The sequence below is a fragment of the Gracilinanus agilis genome, chromosome 3 (genome assembly GCF_016433145.1).
Source record: "Gracilinanus agilis isolate LMUSP501 chromosome 3, AgileGrace, whole genome shotgun sequence".
NCBI classification, from domain to species: Eukaryota; Metazoa; Chordata; class Mammalia; order Didelphimorphia; family Didelphidae; genus Gracilinanus; species Gracilinanus agilis.
In genome coordinates, this window is record NC_058132.1 from 225762142 (window position 1) to 225788466 (window position 26325).

General features: G+C 38.0%; 1 protein-coding gene across 1 annotated transcript in view; it reads left to right on the forward strand.

Annotated features, from left to right (window-relative positions):
• The window catches only part of STAT1 (signal transducer and activator of transcription 1), a 57545-nt gene extending 31220 nt beyond the window's left edge, over positions 1 to 26325 (forward strand). Inside the window, exons 15-24 of the mRNA XM_044669690.1 lie at positions 5228 to 5311; positions 6612 to 6710; positions 7339 to 7474; positions 10397 to 10449; positions 11342 to 11436; positions 13757 to 13896; positions 17072 to 17257; positions 20027 to 20102; positions 21128 to 21230; positions 24691 to 26325. Of these exons, the coding sequence (XP_044525625.1) occupies positions 5228 to 5311; positions 6612 to 6710; positions 7339 to 7474; positions 10397 to 10449; positions 11342 to 11436; positions 13757 to 13896; positions 17072 to 17257; positions 20027 to 20102; positions 21128 to 21230; positions 24691 to 24708 (990 nt within the window). The 3' untranslated portion in view covers positions 24709 to 26325. The remainder of the gene's footprint in view (positions 1 to 5227; positions 5312 to 6611; positions 6711 to 7338; positions 7475 to 10396; positions 10450 to 11341; positions 11437 to 13756; positions 13897 to 17071; positions 17258 to 20026; positions 20103 to 21127; positions 21231 to 24690) is intronic.

Here is a 26325-nt window from a genome sequence, read left to right on the forward strand (position 1 = left end):
TGCGGAAGGCTGATTGGAGAAATAGGGTCAGGATAGGGCCTGTTATCTAGATTCCCTACATGACCAATCCAGGCTGAGGCAGTCTTTGTGTTTGGTCCTAGTCACCTGAGCCCTGAAAAGCTCTGGTACCAGCAGGTTGGTTAATCCAAAATCAACTTGACCCCTCCAGGAGGCTATTGGGAGTCATTTAGAGAAATAGAGTCTGTAATAGATATTTTATCTGGATCCCATTACAAAATCATCGGCAAGTAAAACTGTGTGTATGATTTTTTCTGCACTGCATGTCAGGACGCAGATGGAATGGGTTATCTAAGGTAAAAATCTGAGGCTCCTCTTTTGACTCATTTTCAGATCCCCACATTTTCTTAATATTCTTATTGGAAAGCTTTGAGTCCTTAGCAGACCAGCAGCTACTGAGTTAATAATTTCTCTCCTTGATAATTAAGAAGCCCGAACTCTAAAAAACATATTACTTACATAATCAAGGCCAGACACAGCCAAAGCTAGACAAGACTTTATCTGACCAGGTGCAGCCCTGTAAATCAAGAGTATAGGATTCATTTACTTAGGATCTCTATGAAATATATTTCTGCTCCCAGAATTAACCCCCTACTAATTGGTGGTTGGAATTTGGCCTTTGACCCTGTACCTATCTCTCTACCTTTTAGACTTTAATGGGTTTTTGTATGATTTGTAACCCCTTCATAGCTGTGATTCTTTCTCTGTGTTCTTTGTTTGAAACCAATATATAATAAACTCTAAACTCCATAGCAGTTGGAGCAGCTATGGGCTAACCACTAGTCTGGCTGTTCTCAGTTTTCTATTTCTGGTCTTTTCAATCCAACGCCACTAAACGCCACTCAGGACCCCCCAAAATATATAGCTGGTTCTCTATAGCTTCCAAAATGATTTTCCTTAAGTACAGAACTGACCGTATTACTTTCCTGCTTAATAAACTCCATGGGATCCCTGCTACTTCTGGAATAAATGATCTAACCTTTGTTTAGTCTTTGAAACTCTTCCAAACCTGTACCCACTGATCTCTCCAGCTCGACTGCACAATGCACCAGTGTACAGTACCCCCACCCCCTGGTCTCTGCTATCTAGGCAAACTAGCCTTCTACACATCACTTCCTGTCTCCATGCCTTTGTAATGGCTTTTCCCCAAGCTTGGAATATACTCCTTATCACCTTGGCCACATAGAATCCCTCTCTTTCTTCAAGATAAAAAAATGCACCACCTCCTACATGAAGCCTTTCCTGATCCTCCCAAGGCTGTTTGTTCCCTAACTATCAAACTGTTCATTTGTGAGATATATCTATATTGGTATATACCCCAAAAAGATCCAGTGGAGAAGGAAATGGTAAGCCATTCTATAGCCTTGCCAAGAAAATCCCATGGATAGCTGTGGTCCATGGGGACATGAAGAGTCAGACATGTCTGAATGACTGAATAGCAACATGAACACATATGTCATGTGATAGAAAGAGATGTGACAGACAAGACCTTGTCATAGAGGCCAGATACATAATGTACACATATGAACACATTATACATATATGTGTGTGTGCGTGTTTGTGTACACATGCTTATATCTGGCCTTGTTAGATTCCTAATTGGATTGTAAACTCCTACAAGGAAGAATTGTTTCATTCCTTGTATTTGTATTTCCAGCACCTAATCCACTGATCTGACACACTGTTGGAATTTCATAAGCATGGCATCCTTACTCTTATCTCTACAAAATCTTTATGACAATGACATAACTTGCATACAAGTCCTTTAGATGAAAAAAAGAGACAGGAAGAGATTGGCTTTTAGAATTTTCTACCCATCAAGTGACATGATTACAATTAGGTTTTAGAAAATGCAGAATCCTGAGGAATGCATTGTTTGTTGACCAAAAAAAACTTTAGAGCAGTGATGGGCAAACTACGATCCGCAGGCCAGATGTGGTCCCCTGAAATGTTCTATCTGGCCATGCAACATTATTCCTAATCTGATGAATACAATGAGTAGGATACAATACAATGAAACTTCGAAAGAGTTGCCTTAGAAACAGACTGAGAGATGAGCATTTCCTTTCCTTTGGCCCCCTCTTTAAAAAGTTGGCCCATCAATGGTTTAGACAATAGAGCAAAGCATTGTCTTGAAGGCATTCATTCAGCAAAGTCTTTCATGAACATATTAAGATTATTCAAGATCCCTTAATGGAGGCAACCACAGAGATGTTTTTGTTCTTTCCTTCTCTGGTGATCAGTGTTAAGTGACTCACAAACAGAGAGACATTTCCCTGACAATGCTGTTGGCCTTGTCTTTAGAAGCTATCCTTATAATCCAAATGGAAAAAGGATTCCCTATTAATGAGAACATCTTCTAGGTGACATAATACCAAGGTATAAAGCCCCCCAACGAAATTCCTGATAATCTACTTAGGAAAAGTTAAATGGTTGAAGAATGACTATTATCTAGACCAGTGATGGGCAAACAGTTCCCCCGGCCAGATCCAGACCTAATCACTACACCCCGGCATCCAGATGTAGTGACGGGCAAACTCTGGCCTGGATCTGGCCTGCAGGGAAGAGTTTGCCCATCACTGGTCCAGACTATGTTTGAGTTTACCTGTTGGTCATTATGTCTTTGACAGTCCTTATAGCTGGGCAATGAGCTAGTTTAAAAATTGAATAGAAGCATGAGAGGGCTGGAAGGGAGAACAATTATACAGTCCTTTCTGGCCTCCTAAGCTGCTTTCTGACTCAAAAATCTCTCTTTTTAATGACATTATTCTTCTACTTATGTTATATGACTATGCTATCCCCAAAAGTATCAAGTTATGGGCAACCCAGAGGGCCACAGAAAGTTGAAAAGTGAGCATGTACTGACTTTAAGATATAACCAGGAATGAAGCAGTAGAGAAGAAATTTTATAAGATTATCTTCTGAAAGACAGTTGGTCCAATTGTGTAGCAAGAGTAAATGATACAAAAGAGCATCTAGTCCATTGGAGATATTGCATGTGGACAGTTTCTGGGAAGACCTGGACAAGAGTTGCACCAGTGAGAAGGCAGAGTTCATGCCGCTGGAGATGGTATCTCCCTCAATGTAATCATCTATCCACCGAAGTAACATCAGTGTGATTTGGGCTCTAATAGCTTAAGAGATAGTAGATTTGAATGGTCTCTATTTTTGGAAATAATCACGAGGGTGCCACTGAGTCTAAGAACAAAGGACTGTGAATTCAAGTGCTATGACCTTACATGGAACATGGGTCTTCTCCAGTTCCCTCAGTTTTTCCATTTGTAAATTGAGGACAATAATAATAGCTCAATTTATATAAAGCATTGCTGTTTACAAAGTGCTTTTCTCCACAGTCTGTGAGATAATTAGTGAAAGTAGTGTTACCTCCATTTTACATATGAAGAAATTAAGGCCTAGTGAGTTGGAGTGACTTATCCAGGATCACAGGACTTGAAAGAATCAGAGCTGAGAATTGAACATAGGTTCTCTGAGCTCGTGTTCCTTCCACTTCACCATGCCATCTGCCTCTCTCAGGAATATTGTAAAGATTAAGAAAATAAAAGATGTGTTATTATGCAAACTGAAATGAAACACAAAGATTCATGTATATTCAGTCAGTATGAAAAAGACAATTCTCTTCCTACCATCAAGAAATTACAATCAATTGATCAATAAATATTTATTAAGTACTACCTTTATATTAGGCACTGTGCCTAGACTAAGGGGACATGAATACAATGAATGAAACAGTCCCTACTTGGAAAGACCATATATTCATTCTAATGGGGAAGAAAATAAATAAATGGGCACACGGAGAATAAATACTACCACACATAAAGTAGTTTGGGAGGGAAGGCATTAGTTTTGTAATATGGCATCCTTCATGAGGAGAGAAAACAGACCCTCCTAGAACCCTACTTTCTGATTCATCCTCTGGCTATATGTAGGAAGACAATTGTCACTTGAATTTTCCATTGATTCTGAAGACAAGGTGATAATCATATTGGAAAGAGCACTGACCTAGGATTCGAGTGCGCTGAGATCTAGTCTTGGCATTGATGTTCAGTAGCTGCGTGGCCTTGGTCTTTCTCCTAGTCTTACTTTCCTCATTTATAAAATAGGAATAATAAAATAACAATTGCCCTAGCTACTTTAAGGGATGAGGAGTTGTAAAAGTTCAGTAATGATATAATAGATGTAAAAATATTTTATAAACTACAAATCACTATATAGATTCAAAGTTTGGAAGCACTTTGAGCTTTCCAGTAAATACTTCATTCCATTTGGGAAATAAAACACAGTTGGTTATTAAAAGTTTTGGGGGTTTGGGGAAGTGAGCTGGGAAATAGGAGTACCCAGACTTATGATTTTATTCCTGTAAGGAGTTCTCAGAGAGGAAGTACTCTTTACCAATGCATATTGGCTACTATTTTGAAGTCTTAGAGTGTTGTTTTCTTAAATTATCTGCCTACTGACCTTTCAGGGCATGGCTAAAAACCTTGGCACTCAAGAGTGGTCAAAGGGTTTATAATAGTCTATGTTTCCTTGCTGACAAAGATGGAGATTTAAGTTTTTTGGAAATAAACTCAGTGTACCATCTGTCCTGGTTATCAGCTCCTGTTCCTCTTCCCCTATATCTAAGTTTTCCCCCTCTATAAACCATAACACTTGGATTTTTCTTGTCACACTATCTCAAAATTGGAGGGGGTCCTTGGTAGCCATCTGGTCCGTCCTTTGCTTGGAAAAATAATGGCCTTTGTACCATTTTCAATAATTTCATAAGTTCAGATTTAAAGTTCTAGAAATTCCTCAGTGATTCAGCCCTCTAACTTTACAGATGAAGGGCCTAGGTGGATTAAGTGACTTTCTCAAATAGTAATCATCTGGCAAAGTATTTGAACCCAGATATTCTGACACCAGTGTCATAGACCTTTCCACTGTATTACACTGCTGTAGTCATCTTTTCGTCATTTAAAAATTCCATTTTCAATGAGTTTGCCCAAGAGATATTATTAAGAAATATCTAACCTTTCATGCTTGACTAAAAATTTGGGATGAAGTTATTTTTCATGAGATTTTTTCCTATGTTGAAGCTAGTTATGGTTAAGCCTCAGTTCCACCTTTTAAAATGCTAGTTTGACTTTCAGAAGTGTAAGTGTGTGAATTTGTTCCTTTGAGACTTTTAAGTAACTCTTTTACATTTTTTTAGGGTCCTCTCATCGTTACTGAAGAGCTTCATTCCCTTAGCTTTGAGACCCAGTTGTGCCAACCGGGCTTGGTAATTGATCTAGAGGTAAGACTTAGATTTCATAGAATCACAGAACTTGAGAGTTGGAAGGGACACCAATGGCCATCTAATCTCACCCATTCCTGGAGGGACCTTTTCCAGCACAGGTAGTTTTGCAGCCTCTGCAGGAAGACTGCCAGTTACTTTCTATAAGTAATTGTCAGCCATAGTGGGTTTTTTGTATGTGTTGGTTGGGTTTTTTTTTTTATCCCCATGTATTTTTATCTTCAAGTTTTTCCTTCAAGGACATTCCCCCAGCTACCATATCTCACTAAAATATTTGCATGCTTTTTGGTTGTGATTGTGCTGCCATGAATTTTACTTATGAATTCAGCTTGTCATGTAACTAGGAATTAAATTTACCTTTGAACTAATGAAGCTACATTTTCCCAATATCTTTAATTTTTTATATTGTGGTCTGGTATTTATTGAAGATTCTTCTTTATATAAAAAAAATTCCTCAGTGTTCAGTTAAAGAACAAATCCAAGTGACCATCTTAAAGTAGTCTCACTTTTAGCAGTATAAAACAAATCTTGGACACCATTAACTTGGGGAAGAAGACATGTAGGACTGAATATGATAGTTGTTTTCCAAGTATATGAAGGAACATCAAAGTTCTGTCTTTTTTCTGTTATGCTTCTAGAAAGCTCAATATCATTGCAGAAGTCTATGGTTAAAGTAGGCTTGCAGACCCAAAGCAAATCTAGGATAATGTATTCCCACAGGACAGAGCACTGTCCCTTGGCAGAACAATGGAAAGCATCTGCAAAATTTGCCATACTTTTCCACAGAATGTTTGAGCTACAAATATGTCTTGCTGGGTCCCACCAACCTTAACTTTGCCTGTTTCCCAATTTTGTCCATTCCTCTTCCAGCATTGTACTGTTTGCTCCCAAACCCCATTCATCTTTCCATTTTGATACCACCTTTTACTTAGGATTTGTCTTCTCAACCCAGTTGCATGACTGTACATTGGACAGCCAACATCCAGTTGGTTTTAGAAACTGATTGTAAGACTTGCTTGTATGTCCATTGCCTGTTTTTCCTCTTGTTCATAAACAATAAAAAAGATTTCTTGAACAAACTGGGTGGGGGGAGTACAAAAAGTATAAATCCACATATACACACATTTGGTTTGGTTAATAATTGGTTTATTTTATGTGTGTGCATATAAATGTGTATTTTCTGAACACATTGGCTAACTAAAAATTTTGTGATTGGATAAGGTGATATTTTATAATAATAAAAAATTAAGTGTGAAATGTTTCTAATTTAGATTGCCTCAAAGACTTTTTCTTCTTTTAGACAACCTCTCTGCCTGTTGTTGTGATTTCCAACGTTAGCCAGCTTCCCAGTGGATGGGCATCCATTCTGTGGTACAACATGCTAACAACAGAACCCAAGGTATTGACTACATTTAGCTAATAAAATAAAAAGTTAACCAAAGGGCCCTATTGCTCTAGCCTAGAAATCTTAAAATAATGTTAATTGCCCAAATAAAACCTCAGTAAAAAACATAAAACTCACATGGACAGATTTGTAAAGATTATGAGGAATTTTGAAAGACTGAAACAAATGTAAGAAAAGAGATCTATAAACTTCCTTATTTGATTATAAACTCAGATTCAATTCCATACAATTCTATTGACCTTGTTTTAAAAGCCTACCATCCTAGGCACCGAAGATACACAGGCAAATGGAAACAGATTGTAATTTGCCTTTATTTTTGCTTACAAAGTATGGTTCAACCAAGCAAACTTTGATTTTTCAGAAAGTTTGACTAAAGTTAATTAAGTCTTTAACTGCTCATTATTTCATTTTTCTTTTCATTGAATCCTAAGATTCCTTCCCTAGTTTCATTTTTTCCTGCTGATGGTTCATTAGATCTGCTCTTTTATTCTGGAACTGTGTATAACATTGAACAAAGAAAGGGATCTGAAAATGTAGGCCCTTGAGTAGGAAGGGATTTCAGAACTTTTCTGATGCTTTTGAAATTGTTCTTAAAGATTTTTGTATTGTGTTTTCTCTCTAGAATTTGTCCTTCTTTCTGAACCCACCATGTGCAAAATGGTCTCAACTTTCAGAGGTGTTGAGTTGGCAGTTTTCCTCTGTCACAAAAAGAGGACTTAATTTAGAACAGCTGAACATGTTAGGCGAGAAACTCCTAGGTATGAACATATGGACTTTTTTTTAATCTTGGTATTTAAAAAAAATTCTGTTTCCTCTTTTTCTTCCTGAGAAGTTAATATTCCATTCAATATTTAAATTGTAATAGATGAAGAGGCAGTGTGTCCTAAAAGAAAGTGATGCTATCCTTGAATCTTGGCTCTGACATTGACCAGCTATGTCAATGTCCATAGGCAAGTCAGGTTACCCTTCTGGGCCTCAGTCTGCTCATTTGTAAAATGGAGATAATTATAATCATATACTATAATTATACCACCTTCCCCAGTGGCATCTAGGTGATGCAATAGAGAAGGAAGACTGGAGTCAAGAAAATCTGAGTTCTGATCTAACCTCAGACACATACTAGCTGTGTGATCCTGGCCAAGTTACTTAATCCCTATTTGCCTCAGTTCCTGCTTATCTGTAAAATACAAACAGTCTGGAGAAGAAATTCCATTGGAAAACCATTCCGATATCTTTACCAAGAAGACTCCAAATGAGGTCATGAAGAGTGAGATGCGACACACCCAAAAAATGACTGATTAACAGTAATGACAAGCTTGGCAAAAATCTTGCAGATTGTCCCTTGTTCATGAAAGCACAGAGGTTTAGATTCTCTACCTCATAACATTATTCCAAAGATATTTTACAGGAAGACACCCAAGATGGGTACCAGACCCTTTAACTCTAGCCCTTTATATGAACTAGATATGTATCCCCTACTGTTATGATGGGCACTTGTAGCTGACCATCATGGAAGGTCCTAGGATGAGGCTACCTCATGGCATGGACCTTGGTACTTCATGGAACAAGATGGTTCCCACATCCAAAGCTCATCAAACATCCGGGAACATATGGGGAATATTTGGTTGGCAAACCCTTTCAAGGGTCTGTTAATCCACTGATACTGAGCATATGAGCTCCATTCTAGACACCTCCTAAGTCTTAAGCTATAGCATAGAATGGGTCTGAATCACTTACATGGGATTATGTATCTAGAGCCTGAAGGAACGTCAGAAGTCATTTTGTCCAATCCCTTCCTTTTACAGATGAGGAAACTGAAGTTATTTGTACCAGCCTTTTATAATTATGGTGTGTGTGTGGGGGGGATTAATGGCATTTACTTTGTGTCAAATTGTGTATGCCAAGTGAATTTCATTTATAAATGGCATTATGTAAAGATAAATCATTCTTCCAAGATCTTTTATGTCAATTTCATACATTTCTTTGGAGTTATTTTGCTAATGGTCAAGAAATGTTCCTTTTCCTTTTTCCTTTTTTTGGGGAAGACTTATGATTTCACATGTCTGTTATGGAATTAGTGGTTTGAAGGCAAAAGAATGGCTTTCATAATCTCAGGAAGTCTATTCTTCTTTGATTTCTATAGCTACTGAGTATTGTTCTTTCACCCCCAAGTCTTTCACACAAGGATAGGTGTTCCCTACAATATAATGCCTTTGGCCTTTGGCAACTTTTCTGGAGGCATTAGGTAGGAGGAGAGAGTAGGAAGCTCAATATCATATAAGATATTGTACATTTCTACCATAGGAGTAGCCATGCTCTCAGTTTTGTTAAAGGACTTAGATTACAATAAAATTATTCAGAGAAAAGTAGAAAAATAATAATGGGGAAGAAGGAAAAATATTTGGTGGTTTCCTAACTGATAGAAATGAAACTTGGGAAAAGCAAAAGATTTGTAAAGTCCTAGATTTGCAAGGGGCATTGAGATGTCACACAAATCTAAATGATATATCTTAGCAATTTGGAAAAAAAGCAATTTTTAATAAAAAAAAATCCCCAGAGAAGGTGATTGTGAAACCTCTTTTGAGAGGAAAAAGAAAATCCAATATTTCTCACTCTATAGCGTTTTTCTCAGAAAGTTGCCAGGAAACCCTGTTAATAGTGATGGAAACATAGGTCTTTTTGTAAGTAATTTCATATTTTTTATAGACTTGCTTATAGAGTATGCACAGTGTGCCCTTGTAATAAATATTTTAAAAGAAAGAAAAACTTAGGGCAGGAAAAACAAGTAACATAGCAACTACATTCTGACAATATAAATGGTATTTGACTCATATCCCCCTCCTTCTTCCATTTCCCTCTGTTTATTTAGAGCTGAATCCCTAAAATTTATAGGCAAATCCCTAGGATATATAAACAAAACATATAAACCCATCCATACCCCAGTGACAGTAACTTCCTTATGGCAGCTAGGTGGCACAATGTATATAGAATACTGAACCTGGAGTCAGAAAGAGAAATCTTTCTAAAGTCAAGTCTCAGGCACAACTAGATATATGACCCTGCATGAGTCACTTAATCCTATTTGTCTCAGTTTCCTCAACTGTAAAATAAGCTGGAGAAAGAAATTGCAAACCACTCCAGTATTTTTTGCCAAGAATGGGTCACAACATTTGTCAAAATTTGTCAAAATGGGTCACAGAGTTGTACACAACTGAAATGACTCAACATTGAATTCTTTTAAAAACCATTTTCCCATTATGCATTGCCTATCCATTTTACTTATTAAAATAAGCCACATTATATATAATTCACAAATATTATAGTCATGTTATTATTGGGGGCAGAGGAAAACAAAATGGCCTGGTTAATTTCATTAGTCATTTGGCTGGTATCAAATTTGTAGATTCTTCAAAGAAAAACTTTTCCATGTTATATTTTCTTTTCCTTCCTTCCTTCATTCCTTCATCCCTTCATTCATTCGTTCGTTTGTTCCTCCTTCCTTCTCTCTCTCTCTCTCTCTCTCTCTCTCTCTCTCTCTCTCTCTCTCTTTCTCTTCCTCTCTCCTCTCTGTCAGTCTCTCTCTCTCTTTTGAGAATGTATATAAAAGCTTTTAGTCTAACTAAAATTTTGTAATTCTATTTATATCCATCTGAGAACATTGATTTTGTTTGTTTGTTTAGGCCCTAATTCCTCTAGCACTGATGGTCTTATTCCTTGGACCAGATTCTGCAAGGTAAGTTTTTCTTATGTTCGACTTGGTTAGAAAACTCAAGGTCCTGCTAACTGAGCTTCGGTTCTCATTGGTTGTTTTAGTCATTCATTTCCCGTCACAGTGACTCTTTTGGGATATTTCTTTCACCTAAGCAATCCTCAGGGGGGAAATATTATTGTACAAGCCACGAATTTGGTATTCTAATGTGAATCCTGAAAGGAAGCTTCCAGCTAAGTGATAATATCCTGTTACTTCCTTAAGATCTCTTCACTCCCCTTGGAATTCCCTCCTGAGAATATTTAATCTAGTTCTTTTTGAAGAAAGTTCTTGTTCTCTGGTCAGATGCATGCTACTACTGGGTAATGGCTTCTGAGTCCAATGGTTGGAAAAACCAGGAAGTTGTGGCTGCAATGATTTTGTAGAGAACAGTGGCTTATTTTATTTTTCTAAAAATGACTTTTAGCCCTTCTTCTCTTTTCCCCAAAGAGAAGAGTAGTTAACTTATATGTGAGGGCAGTTGCTACATGGATAGCCTTTCTCCTGTTTGGTGAGTGGAAGTACCAGTGGAAAAGGAATAAGAAAGTTGTCTGAATAAGGACAAAAAGTAGAAGATTTATAGTTCCTATCAATATGGTCTTCAGATTGGGATGGGCAAAATCTATCTCTGAGAGATATTCGCTTTTACATGCAAGATCCTCTAGCTTGGTCAGCAGTGCAGGGCAAATTAGATTCCAATTTCGGTTCAAGAAGCCATTGTAAGAGGTGGCATATTGACAGGAAGATATGTCATCAAGAGGTCTGGGCTTCAGTCCTGATTCTGATATTATTATTTAATATTTAAGTGTCCATGCAATTATGTGTTGTCTTAATTACTGTTTTAGATTTTTTCTAATGTATGTATTTGTCATTTCAGGAAAATATAAATGACAAAAATTTTTCTTTCTGGCTTTGGATTGAGGGAATCCTTGAACTTATTAAAAAGCATCTCATTTCTCTCTGGAATGATGGGTAAGGTAACAGAGGGTTGTTTTCTATGATCATATTTTGGATATATGACCTTCTACTGCATATGTAGGGCATGACCAAGCCATAGGTGCTGTGTTTAATTATTTTACTAGACTGTTGTCAGCTTTGCCTTGTCACTAAATTCTCTACTTGAGGAACACACCTGTTGGCTTTTCCTTGAGGTTTCCTTCATACTAGATTATATTCAACAAATTCAGGTCAACAACCATTTATCAATCACCTACTCTGTGCAAAGCACTGTTTTAGGTCCTGGGGATACAACAACAAAAATGAAATAGTACCTGCCCTTGGGGAGCTTACATTCTCCTGGTAGAACTTTATAAATGAGTATAATATACAACTAAGCATAATGGACGCGAGAGAGAACACCAGTGCTTGGCAGGGCCCAGGAAAGGCTTCCTTGCAGTGGGCACATTTTAGCTGAGCCCCAGAGCAAGGTGAGGATGCCAAGAAGCATCAGAGAGCTTAGGAGTGGGCACATTCAAGGCACAGGGGACGGGACCTGTGCAAACACTCTGCGACAGAAAATGGAACCCACCAGGTGCTTAGTCCAGTATGACTGCAATGCAGAGTTCATGAAACCCAGTCATGCTTTACTCTCCAGATCTGACCACCATTCCTCACCTACCTTTTCTCTCAGTTCCCTTAGACTCCTCTCCCATTTGTGAGTCTCTTCTGGCTCCTTCATTATGAGGAAGGGTCTGGACTAGGCATCCTCCATTAGAGTATAAGCTCCCTGAGGGTAGGGACTCTCTTTTTGCTTGTATTTTTATCTCCAGTAGTTAGTACCGTTCCCACACACCAGAAGGGCTTAATAAATGCTTTTTGACTTAACTGGTCTTAGTTTAATATTCTTCCTACATGTCAGTATCACCAAAAAAAAACCCTAAATGGACTCACAAAGAATTGGATGTGACTGAATAACAATTATAAATAAAATCCAGACAGTCTGATACATTTAAAATTAATCATGCAGGGGGCAGCTGGGTAGCTCAGTGGATTGAGAGCCAGGTCTAGAGACGGGAGGTATCAAAAACAATAATCCAGAATTTATTCTTTCCTTAGTTTCTACATGAGTAGGTATGAGACCTATAATGTACCTGTGTGCATTATGCCAATATAATTTTTAATGTTTTAGTTTTTACATATTTGCTTATTTGACCAGACCTAGGATTTCCTTGGTGCAGGAAGTTCTAGGTTGAGGAACTCCCTCCACTAATGCAGAGTACCACCTTCCCGACTGCTTAGAGTTAGGCAGCAATGTGGTGCACTGGATAGAGAAATGAAGACCTGAGTTCAAATCTTGACTCAGATATTTATTAACTGTGTGACTTTACCAAGTCATTTAATCTTCCTTATCAGGAAAGTGGAGATAATAATAGCATCTCCCTTTCTAGAGTTGTTAAGAGGATCAGATGAGATAGCATAGTCAGGGGGACCTTAACTATTATATCCTTGAAGAACATGTGGCCACCAGCCCACAACACTCCTCAGTGCTGCCCTAACGATGTTAAAATACAGTTTAGGAAATATTTAACAACATAAATAAAAATGCAAGCAAACATAGATAACATTACTTTTTTATGCCAATATATAGCCCCTGGCAATCCCTGTGTATGGATTTTGTGGTTTTTCATTCATTCATTTTAGTCTTATCCAGCCCTTTGTGACTCCACTTGGTGTTTTCTTGGCAAAGACACCAGAGAGTTTTGCCATTTTCTTTCCAGCTCATTTTATAGATGAGGAAACTAAGGCAGACAGGGTAAAGTGACCTTCACAGGGTCCCTGTAATAAGGGGGTAAACAGGCTGATATTAGGGGAGCTGGTGGTACCAGTGAGTCTCCTGGGCCAGGGAACCTACAACTACAGTATTTGTTGACTTGAGACAGCCAGGGATGTGTGGCCCTGAGCTGAGATGTCCAGGCCTGGCACTCTATCCACTGGCCCACCTTGCTGCTCTTGTGTATGGATTAGTGGTCCCCATTTCTATTTGAACACCTTTGGGTTCCATTTTGGCACCACTGTCCTGAGAGATTGACTATCTTGCTAGAATCACCTACCAGAAGCAGAAGAATTCAAATCCTTCCCATCTCCAGCTCACTTCTTTTCACTGCCCCATACTGCTTCTTTCTGGAGTTTCTATATTATCCTTCATAGCATGATAGTCTATATAGTGCCATTAATTTCCATGTTTGCATTAGTCTTTTTATATGGCCATTTTTCCTTCTTTGCATATTAGTACGTTAAAGTACAGTTTTTGATTCAAAAAATAATCTATTCTAAATTCTCTTTCCACACACAGCTGTATTATGGGCTTTATAAGTAAGGATCAGGAACGGGCACTGCTAAAAGAACAACAGCCAGGGACATTTCTGCTGAGGTTCAGTGAAAGCAGTCGGGATGGAGCCATCACTTTCACTTGGGTAGAGGGAACACAAAACGGTAGGTGTTCAGTCTTAGAGACAAAGTGCTTTTTCACACATCCTAGGACACTTAGTTTATAGATAATGGAAAATTGTCATTAGAAGAATTTTTTGCCAGTAGCTGTTTAAATTAATTCATTTTAGTAAAGATATTTTGAATATTTAATTTTAAAATAATATTTCTTATTAATTATTTGATTTAGTTTAATATTATTTAATATTTTAAATATTATTTTTAATTAAGTAATTCCTAACCTACCTAAATCTGTCTTCTCGATGGATTTTTAAATAAACCATTCAAGGGACAGCTAGATGGCTTAGTGGATAGAAATCCAGGCCTGGCATCAGGATCTGAGTTCAAATTTAGCCTCAGACACTTCCTAGCTGTGCCACCTTGGGCCAGTCACATAATCCCAGTTGCCTATCCCTTACTGCTCTTCCATCTTGGAACTGATACTTAATATTGATCCTAGGACAGGAGGAAAGGGTTTAAAGAAGCAAACAAATTATTTAAATGATTATGGCCATTTCTCTTCAAACTGATATTGAAATCAGTTACAGAAATTGATGGACACAAGGATTACTAAAAGACTCCAATGTTTATTTCCTGGTTTTGCAATAATCTAACAGGTTGAACATCAATTTTTAGTTACATTTATTATGTGCAACTGATTGATGGAAGGAGAAACTTTTCTGTGGGTAAAAAAGGTAAAATTCCAGGTTTCCTTAAAGTAATATTCAGTAGACTGTAATGAATAGACCCTTGGACGTGATGAAACCACCTAAAACCTTATTAAGTTTTGAGTTTTAAAATGTTTAAACATAATCACATATAAGCTTAGTTTGTAAATGGAAAGTTTATAAGTAAACAAGGCCACCTTGCTGTGGCATATACATTATTTGCTAATGAAGTATTCATTCAATGAGGAGAATCCTAGAAGAAAGCAGTTTTGTAAATAACCAGAATAATTAGCCATAGGGTAAAATTTAAAGATTACCAAAAAAAACTTGCCCTTTTAATCCCACAAAAATTTACCATACCACACTCAAATTTCACCATTAAAGATTCATTCTTTTCAGTCTTAAAAGTTTTCTGTTATTAGGAGTTTCCTGTTAAGGTGTTAATACTTCTGTGAATAAGGATTACTTTAACAGATCTCATGAGACCTATAGAAATAGGACACAGAACTGGGCTCCTGAGATGAGACTACTAAAAAAAGTCTAGAAGACAGGACCAAACCCCAATCTGGTTGGGGTTTGGTCCTGTCTTCTCAAGGAGTGTAGAGGTAGAGAAAAGGAAAAAAGTGACAGAGAAACCTTTTAGACTGAAAAGTTTAGTGACAAGGGTTCTTCTTTTGGGGACCCATATCCAAAAATTTGATTTCTCTAAAAAACCCATATCTAACCTCTGTACGGGATTTTTTAAAATTATGAAATCTAGAAATAAGTTTCTAAAGTAATTTTCTAGCCCCAGAAAGGCATTATTCCAAAATAATGATTTGGGATTGGATTTTAAGAAACTTTGTAATGCAGCCTGAACACTATATTTCTTTTTTACAAGATGCACAATCAAAAAGGTCCAGTGTTTTAAACAAGTGTTAGTGAAAAAGATACTAGGCTGTACGTAGGTAATGGTTGTTCAGTCTTATCTGACTATTCATGACTTTGTTTTGAGTTTGGGGGGATTTTTTGGTTGAAATTTGGTAATTCAGACTCTAAAAATAAGATCAAGGCCACCTTGCTGTGGCATATACTGACCACCTTTGTCTCATTCCTCTAATCCCCCATTCATCAAATAGCTTCTCTCCAGGTCTGGAACTGTGATCAAATCAACTCAGATTTTTTTTGAAAGGGTTACAACAGTCTTCTCCCTTTAGAATCTGTTCAATATAACAATAACTTTCTGTAAGTGCTTCTCCCTGGCCACGGTAAGCTTCTGCAAGGAAGGAGCCATCTTTTTTGTATTGGTCCCTAGCACTTAGCAGAATGCTTGTCCCATAGTAAGCACTTAACACTGTTTCCTTTTATTTCACTTGAATAAAGATCTTGAATGTAGACTATATAGTATTTAATCCTAAATACCTTCATAACTGATGTCCCAGGGAGAGATAGTTGTATTGTTATATTATCATAACATATAAAACAATATTATATTTTATTACATTTATAACATAAATATATATTTATTATAGTTCTAACAATCTACATAATTATATATTAATATAAGAATTAAATAAGAATTAAATCAATTATATTATTTATATTCTACACTCCATAATATATCATATCATATCATGCCATATATCATTATGTTATATTATGTTACATTATGTTACATTACATTATATTTTGTTAAACATTTCCCAGATACATTTTAATCTGGCTCAGCCTGGGAAAGTTCCAATGACACTGGGCTGCAGGCAGTGCGGCCAGAGAGTTTGCTAGCACTGCTCTGAAATCTACCCACAGAGCAAGGGGTCATAGTGAAAGAGAAGCCGCCACCTTCCGAGGCAGCCCAAGCCGCTTTGGGATGGCTCTAATTAATAAGAGATTTGTCTAATATGAGTTGACAGGATGATATGGCGATGAAAAAAAGGTCATGTGATTTTAGGCTTAGTGACCTGGATGGTAAAGGGCCACCTGGGGATCAATTGAAGGAACTGGAGATGGTTAGCTGAGAGAAGACTTTGGGGAGAAAAGGGGAGAGGTCAGCGCAGTATTATCCGGAGAGCTGTTATTCATGTTGAAGAGGGATTAAGTTATAAAAAAGTGAATTTAGGATCTATTTGAGGACACATCTCCTGTTAATTAGAGCCATCCTAAGGTGGCTTGGGCTGCCTCGGAAGGTAGCGGCTTCTCTTTCACTATGACTATGACCTCGGTGGGTAGATTTCAGAGCAGTGCTAGCAAACTCTCTGGCCGCACTGCCTGCAGCCCAGTATCGTTGGAACTTTCCCAGGCTGAGCCAGATTAAAATGTATCTGGGAAACATTAAGCAAAATAAATAAAAACAGAACATAAATAATGTTGATTTGTGGTTTTCTAAGTTCCTGGAGAGCTATTTGAGTTCGACATCACTATTTAGGGGAATTCTTGTTCCTATGTGTTGGATTAGATGGCCCCAGGAGCTTTTGAGATCCTATGATTTATATTTGTTTCTTCTTTCTTTCTTTCTTTTTTTTTTTTTTTTGAAGATCCTGTGTTTCATGCAGTTGAACCATACACCAAAAAAGAACTCTCTGCTGTTACTTTTCCTGATATCATTCGGAATTACAAAGTCATGGCTGCAGAGAATATCCCTGAAAATCCTCTGAAGTTTCTATATCCAAATATTGATAAAGACCATGCTTTTGGGAAATACTACTCTAGGCCAAAGGAAGGTGAGTGAAGAGGATCATTACTGAACCTCTGATAGTCCATTTATTGGAGAATTGATCCACTACTACTATGTAAATCAGGTTGTACCCATGGCTTTCGCTTCCTTTAGAGAGATATATGGCAGGCCTCCACAGACTGGGTATGTGACAAGGGCTGTAAACGAGACAGTCCTCACCTCAGGTAGGGAAGCCTACCCTAGGCTGAGAGCCACGTGGGCTTGGATGCCCTTTAGAAATCAGTTTTTTGCTTGGATTGTAAACTCATCATCCATACCATACTGGCCCAGCCCCTTTCTGCTTTTAACTTCTCAGAATTAATTTCTCTGGTAAGGAATGTTTGTCTTGAAACAGTTAAGCATGGTCTGAACTCGGGCCAGGTCCATACAAAGCATGTACTTTGTATGGAACAATAACTTTCTTTTATTGCGTTTTTCCTAAACCTGCTGGATTTACTAGGGTGAAACACTAACAAAGATTTTTCCTTTCAACACATGTACCTATTGAAATGCAGATAGTTCAGGTGAGGTTTAGTTTAAATGCTAGCTGAGGTCCAGGGCTCCTCAGGAATAAAATGTAGGACTGGCCCCTGATGATGGTGCATTGAGAGATCAGAGCGTGAGATTTAAAAGGGGCTTCAGAGGCCAGGTAAGCTAACCTGGATGTGACCTGAGACCTCTCCAGAGTTTCCCCAACTAGTGTCTGTTTGGCATTCCCTGGTCTTGCTTCTCAAGAAAAGAAAGACAGTAAGGAGAGAGTCAACCTATTATTATTAGTCAACCTATAATCTCTTCCAACTGACAAATTCTCTCTGTTAAAATTCATGAAGGAAATACTCTAGAGATACATGCATTGCTTTGATTTTAGAAACAGAATGCAATCTTGAAAAGCTCAGAAAGGAACAAGAGTTTTGAAAATCAAAATCATATTTTCATTTTTATAAACGTGGAAATTCCTACCTAAGTCTCCAATCATGACGTTAATCTGGAGCTTCTAGTTTTTAAATTGGAGGCTTGGTTGGTGGATTGATTGAATAGAGCAGGTTTCCCAAAGGTTATAAAAACACATTGCAGTTTGCAATTTGAACTGTTGGAGATAAGGAGAAAGAGTAAAATTCTCCTTTCTTTGCAGAAGGTCACCATCATCCATTTCTAGTCATTCACCTTTTAAAATCTCTAACAATAACTAGCATTTATAAAGTACTTTAAGGTTTATAGAGAACCTTTCAAATATTATCTCGTTCAGTCCTCACAACAACTCTGGGAGGTCAGTTTTAGCATCATCTCCAATTCAAAGATGGGGAAGTTGAGGCTAAGAAATTTGTTTAGGGTCACAGAGCTTAGTGAGTTCCTCAGGCTAGAGTTGAACTTGGGTGTTTTATGACTACAGGCTCAGTATCCCCTGTGCCACCTAGCTGCCTACAGGTACTCCATAGCTCTACTCTCTGGACATTAGTCTAATGATTCAGAGGAATCAGTGAACACAAGATAGCAATGTTGGCTTCTTACCAAACCCTCTAATTCAGGCAGGAAATGGAATTCTTCATATTCACTGAAAAAACAAGGTCAGTTATAATACCAAATGGCAGATTTGGGGGGCCACGACCTATACTTTCACTGACCTGGGAGATCCAGTTGAGGAAACTTTCTGCCACAGTTTTTCAAATTATAGTCTTAGAGAGTTGACTAGAAGAGACGTGTTAGGGGAGAGATGGTTGGCCCACACTCTGAGTGTACCTTAATCAGATTAAAATGCAATTAAGAAATATTTAACCAAACAAATCAGAATACAATAAAACATAATGTTAAGGGGCAGCTGGGTAGCTCAGTGGAGTGAGAGTCAGGCCTAGAGACAGGAGGTCCTAGGTTCAAACCCGGCCTCAGCCACTTCCCAGCTGTGTGACCCTGGGCAAGTCACTTGACCCTCATTGCCCACCCTTACCAATCTTCCACCTATGAGACAATACACCAAAGTACAAGGTTAAAAAAAAAAACAAAAAAAAACATAATGTTAATATGCAGTCTTCAAAGTCAATTTGTAGGTGGCAAGGATCCTTATGTATGGTTTAGTGGCTCTCATTTCTATTTGACGTAGACTCTACTTTTGTAGTCCCTCCTTTCCTTTCTCTTCCCATTTCACAAATGTGAATTAATTCACACAGACATGAAAATGAATTAATTCCCCTGGAGGCCCCAATGATTCAGTCAAGATTACACAGCTACTTAGTGGCAGTGTCAAGACTAGAACCCAAATCTCTTGGATCTCAATCAGTGCAGTGTTCTTTCCAATCAATATACCACACTGCTTACTCATCTTAGAATTTTCAGTTAAGAAAAGTCTTGTCCTGCAGCATGCTTATATAGGATCATTAATTTTCCTTTGACAAAATCTCAAAGTAGGCAGATTGTTTTAAAATGAAGTTTCCCATTTTTTGAACCTTGAAATTCTAGTATGTCTCCTTATAAATGATGGGAATATCTCAAGGCAGAGGTCATCTCCCTCTCTTGGACCCTCCAACTCCTTGCTAGAGTTCATCTCTTCATAGCATCAGCCCCATTGCAGAACTGAATGCTCCTCCTCCTTCTCTCCCCTAGACCTTCTATGTCTCCCCTTCGTCCTGCATCCCCTTTGTGATTTAAGTTGCTTTTGGTGGGGGTTAGGAGTGTAATTGATTCTTAACTCTTTGATCATCAAGGAAATAGCTTTGGCTTTTTAACCTATGGGTAAAGGACACACTGGCTAACCAGACATGCGTTTGGTGTGTTTGCTTTCTAGCCCCAGAGCCAATGGAAGTTGATGGTCCGAAAGGAACTGGTTACATCAAGACTGAACTAATTTCTGTATCTGAAGTGTAAGTGAATGCAGAAGAGTGTCCATTTTAGAACCCTTCATCTATTCCCATTCCTGGAGGGTGGGTGGCCCTCAGAGACACTTGTAATTTGTTACTTTACTGTCAATCTGTAGCTTGGATAAGATGGGCATAAGAAGACTCTTTCTAGTGCTGTGAATCCAACAGTTCTGTTTTTTCATCAAAGCTATGTTAAAGCTTTCCAAGTGCCAGAAATACTGATGTTTTGAAATAAGTGTAAATAAAAGAAGCAAAAATTTATCAGAGTGGGAAAATAGTTCTTTTCAATCTAGAGCAGGACAAAGTTGCAATTGAAACACATTTTTTTCCTCTTGCTTTTATTCTTTGTCTCATTTTGTAAACAGTAAAAAAAATCCAAAACATTTGGAAATGTCATTGTCAATTTTTTGCCCTCCTGCATTTGTCTTGGGGTGAATGAATGGATCTAGCTACCATGTAAAAAACCCTTCCAGACAGCTCACAGTGGGATGAGGGAGACCCCCAGACATAGTGCTCCTCTGAGTAGGCATGACACTTCCAGAGCAACACAAGTAAGTGCATGTGGCCACAGTTAGACTTCCTAAGGACAAAAGCAATGGGGGCCAGGTGGGCTGATCGCTGCTCACTTCCATGTAGAAGGGCTGGAATGGGTGGGTTCCCACTACTCCCATATGGTAGATCTTTACAAAAATATTTGACCGGTCTGTTTATTTCCTAGAGACAATCCATTTGGTAGAGCAGGGATTCTTAACTTTTTTGGTGTCATGGACCTTTTGGCAGTCTGGTGAAGCCTATGGATGCCTTCTCAGAAGAATGTTTTTAATCGCGACAAATAAAATACATAGGATTACAAAGGAAACCAGTTATACCGAGATATAATTGCCAAAATATTTTACAAAAAAAAATGTTCATGGACCCCAGGTTAAGAACCCCTATTGAGAGTAATGAGGTAAGGGATGAAATGGTAGTCCTTCTCTTTGATCTTATGTGTGGTTACATTTTTCTCTTTCATTTCTCCCCTGCTTTAGTCATCCCTCCAGGCTTCAGAGCACAGAAAATCTGCTTCCTATGTCTCCTGAAGAGTTTGATGAGTTTTCCCGGATAGTGGGCCATGTAGAACTCAACAATGTGGTACGTACATCTACCAGAAAGAGTGTCCTTGAGGAGTTCCTGGGAGGTTTTGCTTTCTGAGGCAGGGAATTGAAATAACTGATTACACACTGCTATTCACAGATGCTGGATGGACTTTTGAGCACCATTTAAGGATTTTTTTTAAAGCCAGCCAATGATTAGCTACAGGTAGTAGTGCTTAAAAAGTCTACATTTTTGTCTAGGAATTTTGGATGTTTTGGATGTTTATTTCAGCCACTCACCGTAGTCTTCTTCCATATGCCCCACAATGGTTTCAGATAATGAAGGTCTAAAAACTCCTAGAGGGGAAAGTGCCCAAAGATTGAGCTCTTTCAGAGGTTTACCAGGTTATTTTTTTTCTTTGTTATCATAGTCTATTACACTTTGTAATAGAGTAATAGCATGAGCAGACTTTAGTGTTCCCTGCCAGTTAAGACACCTGTGGCTACCTGCTTGGCATTCTAGGGCTCAGTTGGGAGAGTTTATTGGAGGCAGTAAGGAGGTTGGTCTTTGAACATCATCCAGAAGGATCAGTCTACCTTTAGAGAAATCTTTCCTGGGTATACATCAGGTGGCAATACTGAGCCAGGGCAAAGATTTCTGTTGACTTTGGGGCCAGAACTCTTTACTCTCAAGGTTTAAGGGATTTTTGCTGATACTATTTGATTTTAAGCTAATTCATCCATGAAACTGTTCCAGGACCATGTGTTGTGGATTTTGATATGCTAGGCAGCTCTGTTAAAAAGTAATGGCATAAGCTGGACAGTGACCCCTCTGTCTCACTGTGTCCATATATTCCTAACACTTTCAAGGTTTATGTCTGTGTTTCAGTGTATGTGTGAATAAGTATGCATATTTGTGGGTAAAGTGTTTTGTGTTAATTTAACTTTTCAAGGTCCCTATTTTCTTTTCTTTTGAAAAAACATTTATTTAATTAATTAATTTAGAATATTTTTTCCATGGTTGCATGGTTCATGTTCTTCCTCTCCCCTCTGCCCTCCCCCGTCCCTGAGCTGACAAACAATTCCACTGGGTTTTACATATATCATTGTTCAAAACCTATTTCCACAGTATTAGTATTTACAGTAGAGTGATCAATTAAAGTCTACATCCCCAATCATATTCCCATCAAACCACATGATCAATAATATGTTTTACTTCTGTGTTTCTGCTCCCACAGTTTTTCCTCTGAATGTGGATAGTGTTGTTTCTCATAAGTTCCTCTGGACTGTCCTGGATCATTGCATTGCTGCTAGTAGAAAAGTCCATTGTCTTCTATTGTGCCAAAATGTAACAGCCTCTGTGTGCAATGTTCTCCTGGTTCTGCTTCTTTCACTCTGCATCAGTTCCTGGAGGTCTCTCCAGTTCACATGGAATTCCTCCAGTTCATTATTCCTTTCAGGACAATAATATTCCATCACTGTCAGATTCCACAATTTGTTCAGCCATTCTCCATTCAATGGACACCCCCTCATTTTCTAGTTTTTTGCCACCACAAAGAGCACAGCTATAAATATTTTTGTGCACATATTTTTCCTTATTATCTCTTTGGGGTACAAGCCCACCAGTGGTATAGGTGGATCAGAGGGCAGGCAGTCTTTTAAGGCCTCAAGGTCCCTGTTTTCTCACCTTTCTGAGTATTTAGAGATCATGCTGTCCAGCATTTTCCTTGACTGAGTTTGAGATGAAACACAAAATTGCTTATGTGGCACTTTGAAGAAAAAGGGCTGTGTATTCAACCTGTGACCTTTTCTACAGCAGCATAAATGCATGCACTAACAGTAAAAGAACAGGCACAAACAAGTTCCATATGAGCTCTCAGATACCTCCTTCACCTGCTCTTTTAGCTGAGTTATTCATACTTTCCAAGATCCTTAGAGATGCCTTGAAAAATTCTAAAACTTAAAGGAGATTTGGATTTTCATGCATAAGTAGTATGATTGGTTTTGAGTCTCTGTGGATGTTTGGCTATTGTTTAAGAACTATTATGCCTACGGAGCAGCTAGGTGGCTGAGTGGATGGAGAGCCAGACTTGGAGACTGGAGGTACTAGGTTCAAATCTGACCACAGATACTTCCTAGCTGGGTAATCCTGGGCATGTTACTTAACCCCAGTGCCTAGCCCTTACTGCTCTTCTGCTTTGGAACCAATATACAGTACTGATTCTAAGATAGAAGAGAAGGGTTTAAAAAAATAGTATGCCTCTATAAAGTATTCTACCTTGAACCCTCAGGTGTTTCAGATTTGGTTAAACTGGAACTTAAAAGAATTATTTAAACAAAGTCAAATGTGCTCTTTTACAAGTCCTAGATTTTGTAGTTACTGATTCCTACAAAAGAGATACAGTGCCAGGCTTGGAATCAGGAAGTTAGTGCTCAAGTCCAAGCTTTGCCACTGACTCTGACATTTTCTACTTTGTCAAAATTGGTTTAACATATATATATATATATATATATATATATATATATATATATATATATACACACATAGATATGGAGGGCATAGTGGATAGTGTCCTTGGGCTTGGAATTGGGAAGACACAAATTTGAATCTTGTCTCGGGTAGCTGTGTGATTCTAGGAAGAAATCCAAATTCTCTATTCCTCATCTGTAAAATGAAGATAATAATGGAACCTAGTTGTGTACAGCTCTTTGAAAATTGTAAAGTACTCTATAAATGCGTCATGGCAACTCTCTAAGACTAAATGGCTGAGAAGGTGCCAGTCAGAACTGGGAGAGGAAGTTCTGCATCGTAAATTCCCTATACCAATAGAAGTAGGTCCAGTTGTTTTTGTTATTGTTTATTCTTATTATTCATTGTTGTTGTTATTGTTTAAAAGAGGATGAGGCTCTGAGAATGAAGTACTGTGTCTGTGATCATGTAACTAGTGACTAAGGGGAGATTTTTAACCTTAGTCCCCTGATTCTATGTCCAGCACTCTGTCCACTATGGTAGACTATAAGAAGAAGGAAGTGGCATCTCAGAGTGATTAGCACCTTGGGAAGGGAAGGGAAAAGTGCTCTCTCTCCTCATATATATAACTTAACTTAATAATTACCCCTCTGGCACTTAGCAAGAAAATTCACCCTTTTCTTTTCACCCTAGAATTGGACAATTCAGCATTTTTTCACCTGGGTTTTGCATTGAGCAGATTTGCACAACAGAAAGGGGGCAGGGGGAGCTTAATACTGTCTGGATAAATTCAAAGAAATAAGCCAGTGAGCTACAGAGTGAAAATCCCTCAGCTTATGGGCTTATGGGAAAGAAAAGGGCAGGGCTTACCGTGACAGCTAGGATGGTCCAGGGTTTCATGCAGAATGGCCTCCCTACCCCCTATTGGGAAGTGATGGGTGACTGCTAGTTGCTTTCCCTTCTCTACAGGGTAGGCAAGTTAGGTGAAATGTGTGAACCTGCCTTTCAATTCATGTAACTAACTTAATAATGTTTTCTCTCTTTACAGATGAATGCAACTCTCTAATACTTGAATGTTGTTCATCTCTTCCCAATCAAACTCGTGTGCCCTTCACTGACTCACTCCTGCCACTCTGCTCCTCCACAGCCTAGGTTTTTAGAGAAAGGAAAATCATGTTAACGAGTTTGCTTCCAAGTGAATTTTTTCTTATCTCAAAATCACCCATGTTACCCCGACGGTCTACACCAGTCTCATCGAAGGTAAAGCTGATATGCCTATGCATTCAATATGGAGCAAGGGTAGGGGTCTTTTTAAGGGAACCTAACAAAGTATTGTGCACATAGTGGGTGCCTAGGAAAGATTAGGCGGAAGTAACAGGTCAAAGTATTTATAGAGATAATTTTTGGTGTGGAAATAGTGGTTTTTTTCTACATTAAAAAAAGTTTTATTTTAATGGTCAAAAGACAATCTCCAAGTTGGCAATATGGTAGGTCTGTCCCCCTTCTTTTCCCCCACCCCACACACAGTGTTACATTTATGAAACAATCTTTGAAAAAATAAATGACCACAGCTCTATGACATTTGGCAACTTTGACAAACTACTTACCAAATGTAGGCATCTAACATAGCAGAAGCTACCTACTGGACACATTTCTCCCAACCTCCAATCTCCTACTTTAAAAAGTGTCATATTGTATGAAGATTGCCAGACCAGCCATTTAAAATTAATACAATAAGTTAACATTTATTGATGGAATTGGCTGCATGTTTGGGTTAAAGTTAATGGTAAGTTTCCGGCTAATGTCCACCGAGGTCAAGTACATGTAGTAAGTTCATAAATAGTATTTCTGTTTCTATGTGTCCTAATAAAACTTTTTAAGAGTTTCTCTCTTCATCGTGGTTAGAAATGAACATGCTATTGCATTTCTAATGAGGTTTCTAAGGCTCAGCACATACTTTAATACATCAGCACTTATAGACTGGGCCAGAGGCATGGTTCATAAAAATAATTAACATTGATGAAAACTGTAGTTATAAATAAACAAGTTATTAATAAGTTGGATCAGCAGGAGCCTAGTGTTTTATCTCTTAGCTATCAAATATAGACTTGACTTTTTATGTGGGAAGACAAATTAGAGACCTAAAAAGCAACAGTATCTGGATGGAAACAATATCTAGAACTTGACTAATAATGAAATTTACAATCTCATCTGTAATGATGGGAAATGTTTGCTTTCTAGTGATAACATCACTGGAACAAAGAGTCATGTTAATTTTATTTTCCTTTTTAAATGAAAATGTGAGATTGTTTTAATTGTTTTCTGCCTACACTAGCAATGAAGTGAAAAGTTACAATTTGGGGGAGGGAGGGAGAGAAACAATAGATTTTTAACTTTGTGAAACTTACCTGAAAGAAAATATATCTATTTGACCTTTTAAACTGTATCTCATTGTCTAACTGTGTATTTAACTGTATCACCATTACAACTGTATTTCTTGTGGTCAATATTTCTTTAAACCAATTTAAAAACAACAACAAATGAATGATAAATTATTTGTGTTGTGTTAGGAGACTTGCTGCTTTGCTTGGTCTTGTCCTCAGTTAAATCATTGCTGTTCTAACTCAGATGTTTCTTGCGTCTTCGAGTCCGCAAAATGCTTTCCTTCCAACCAAACACCCTC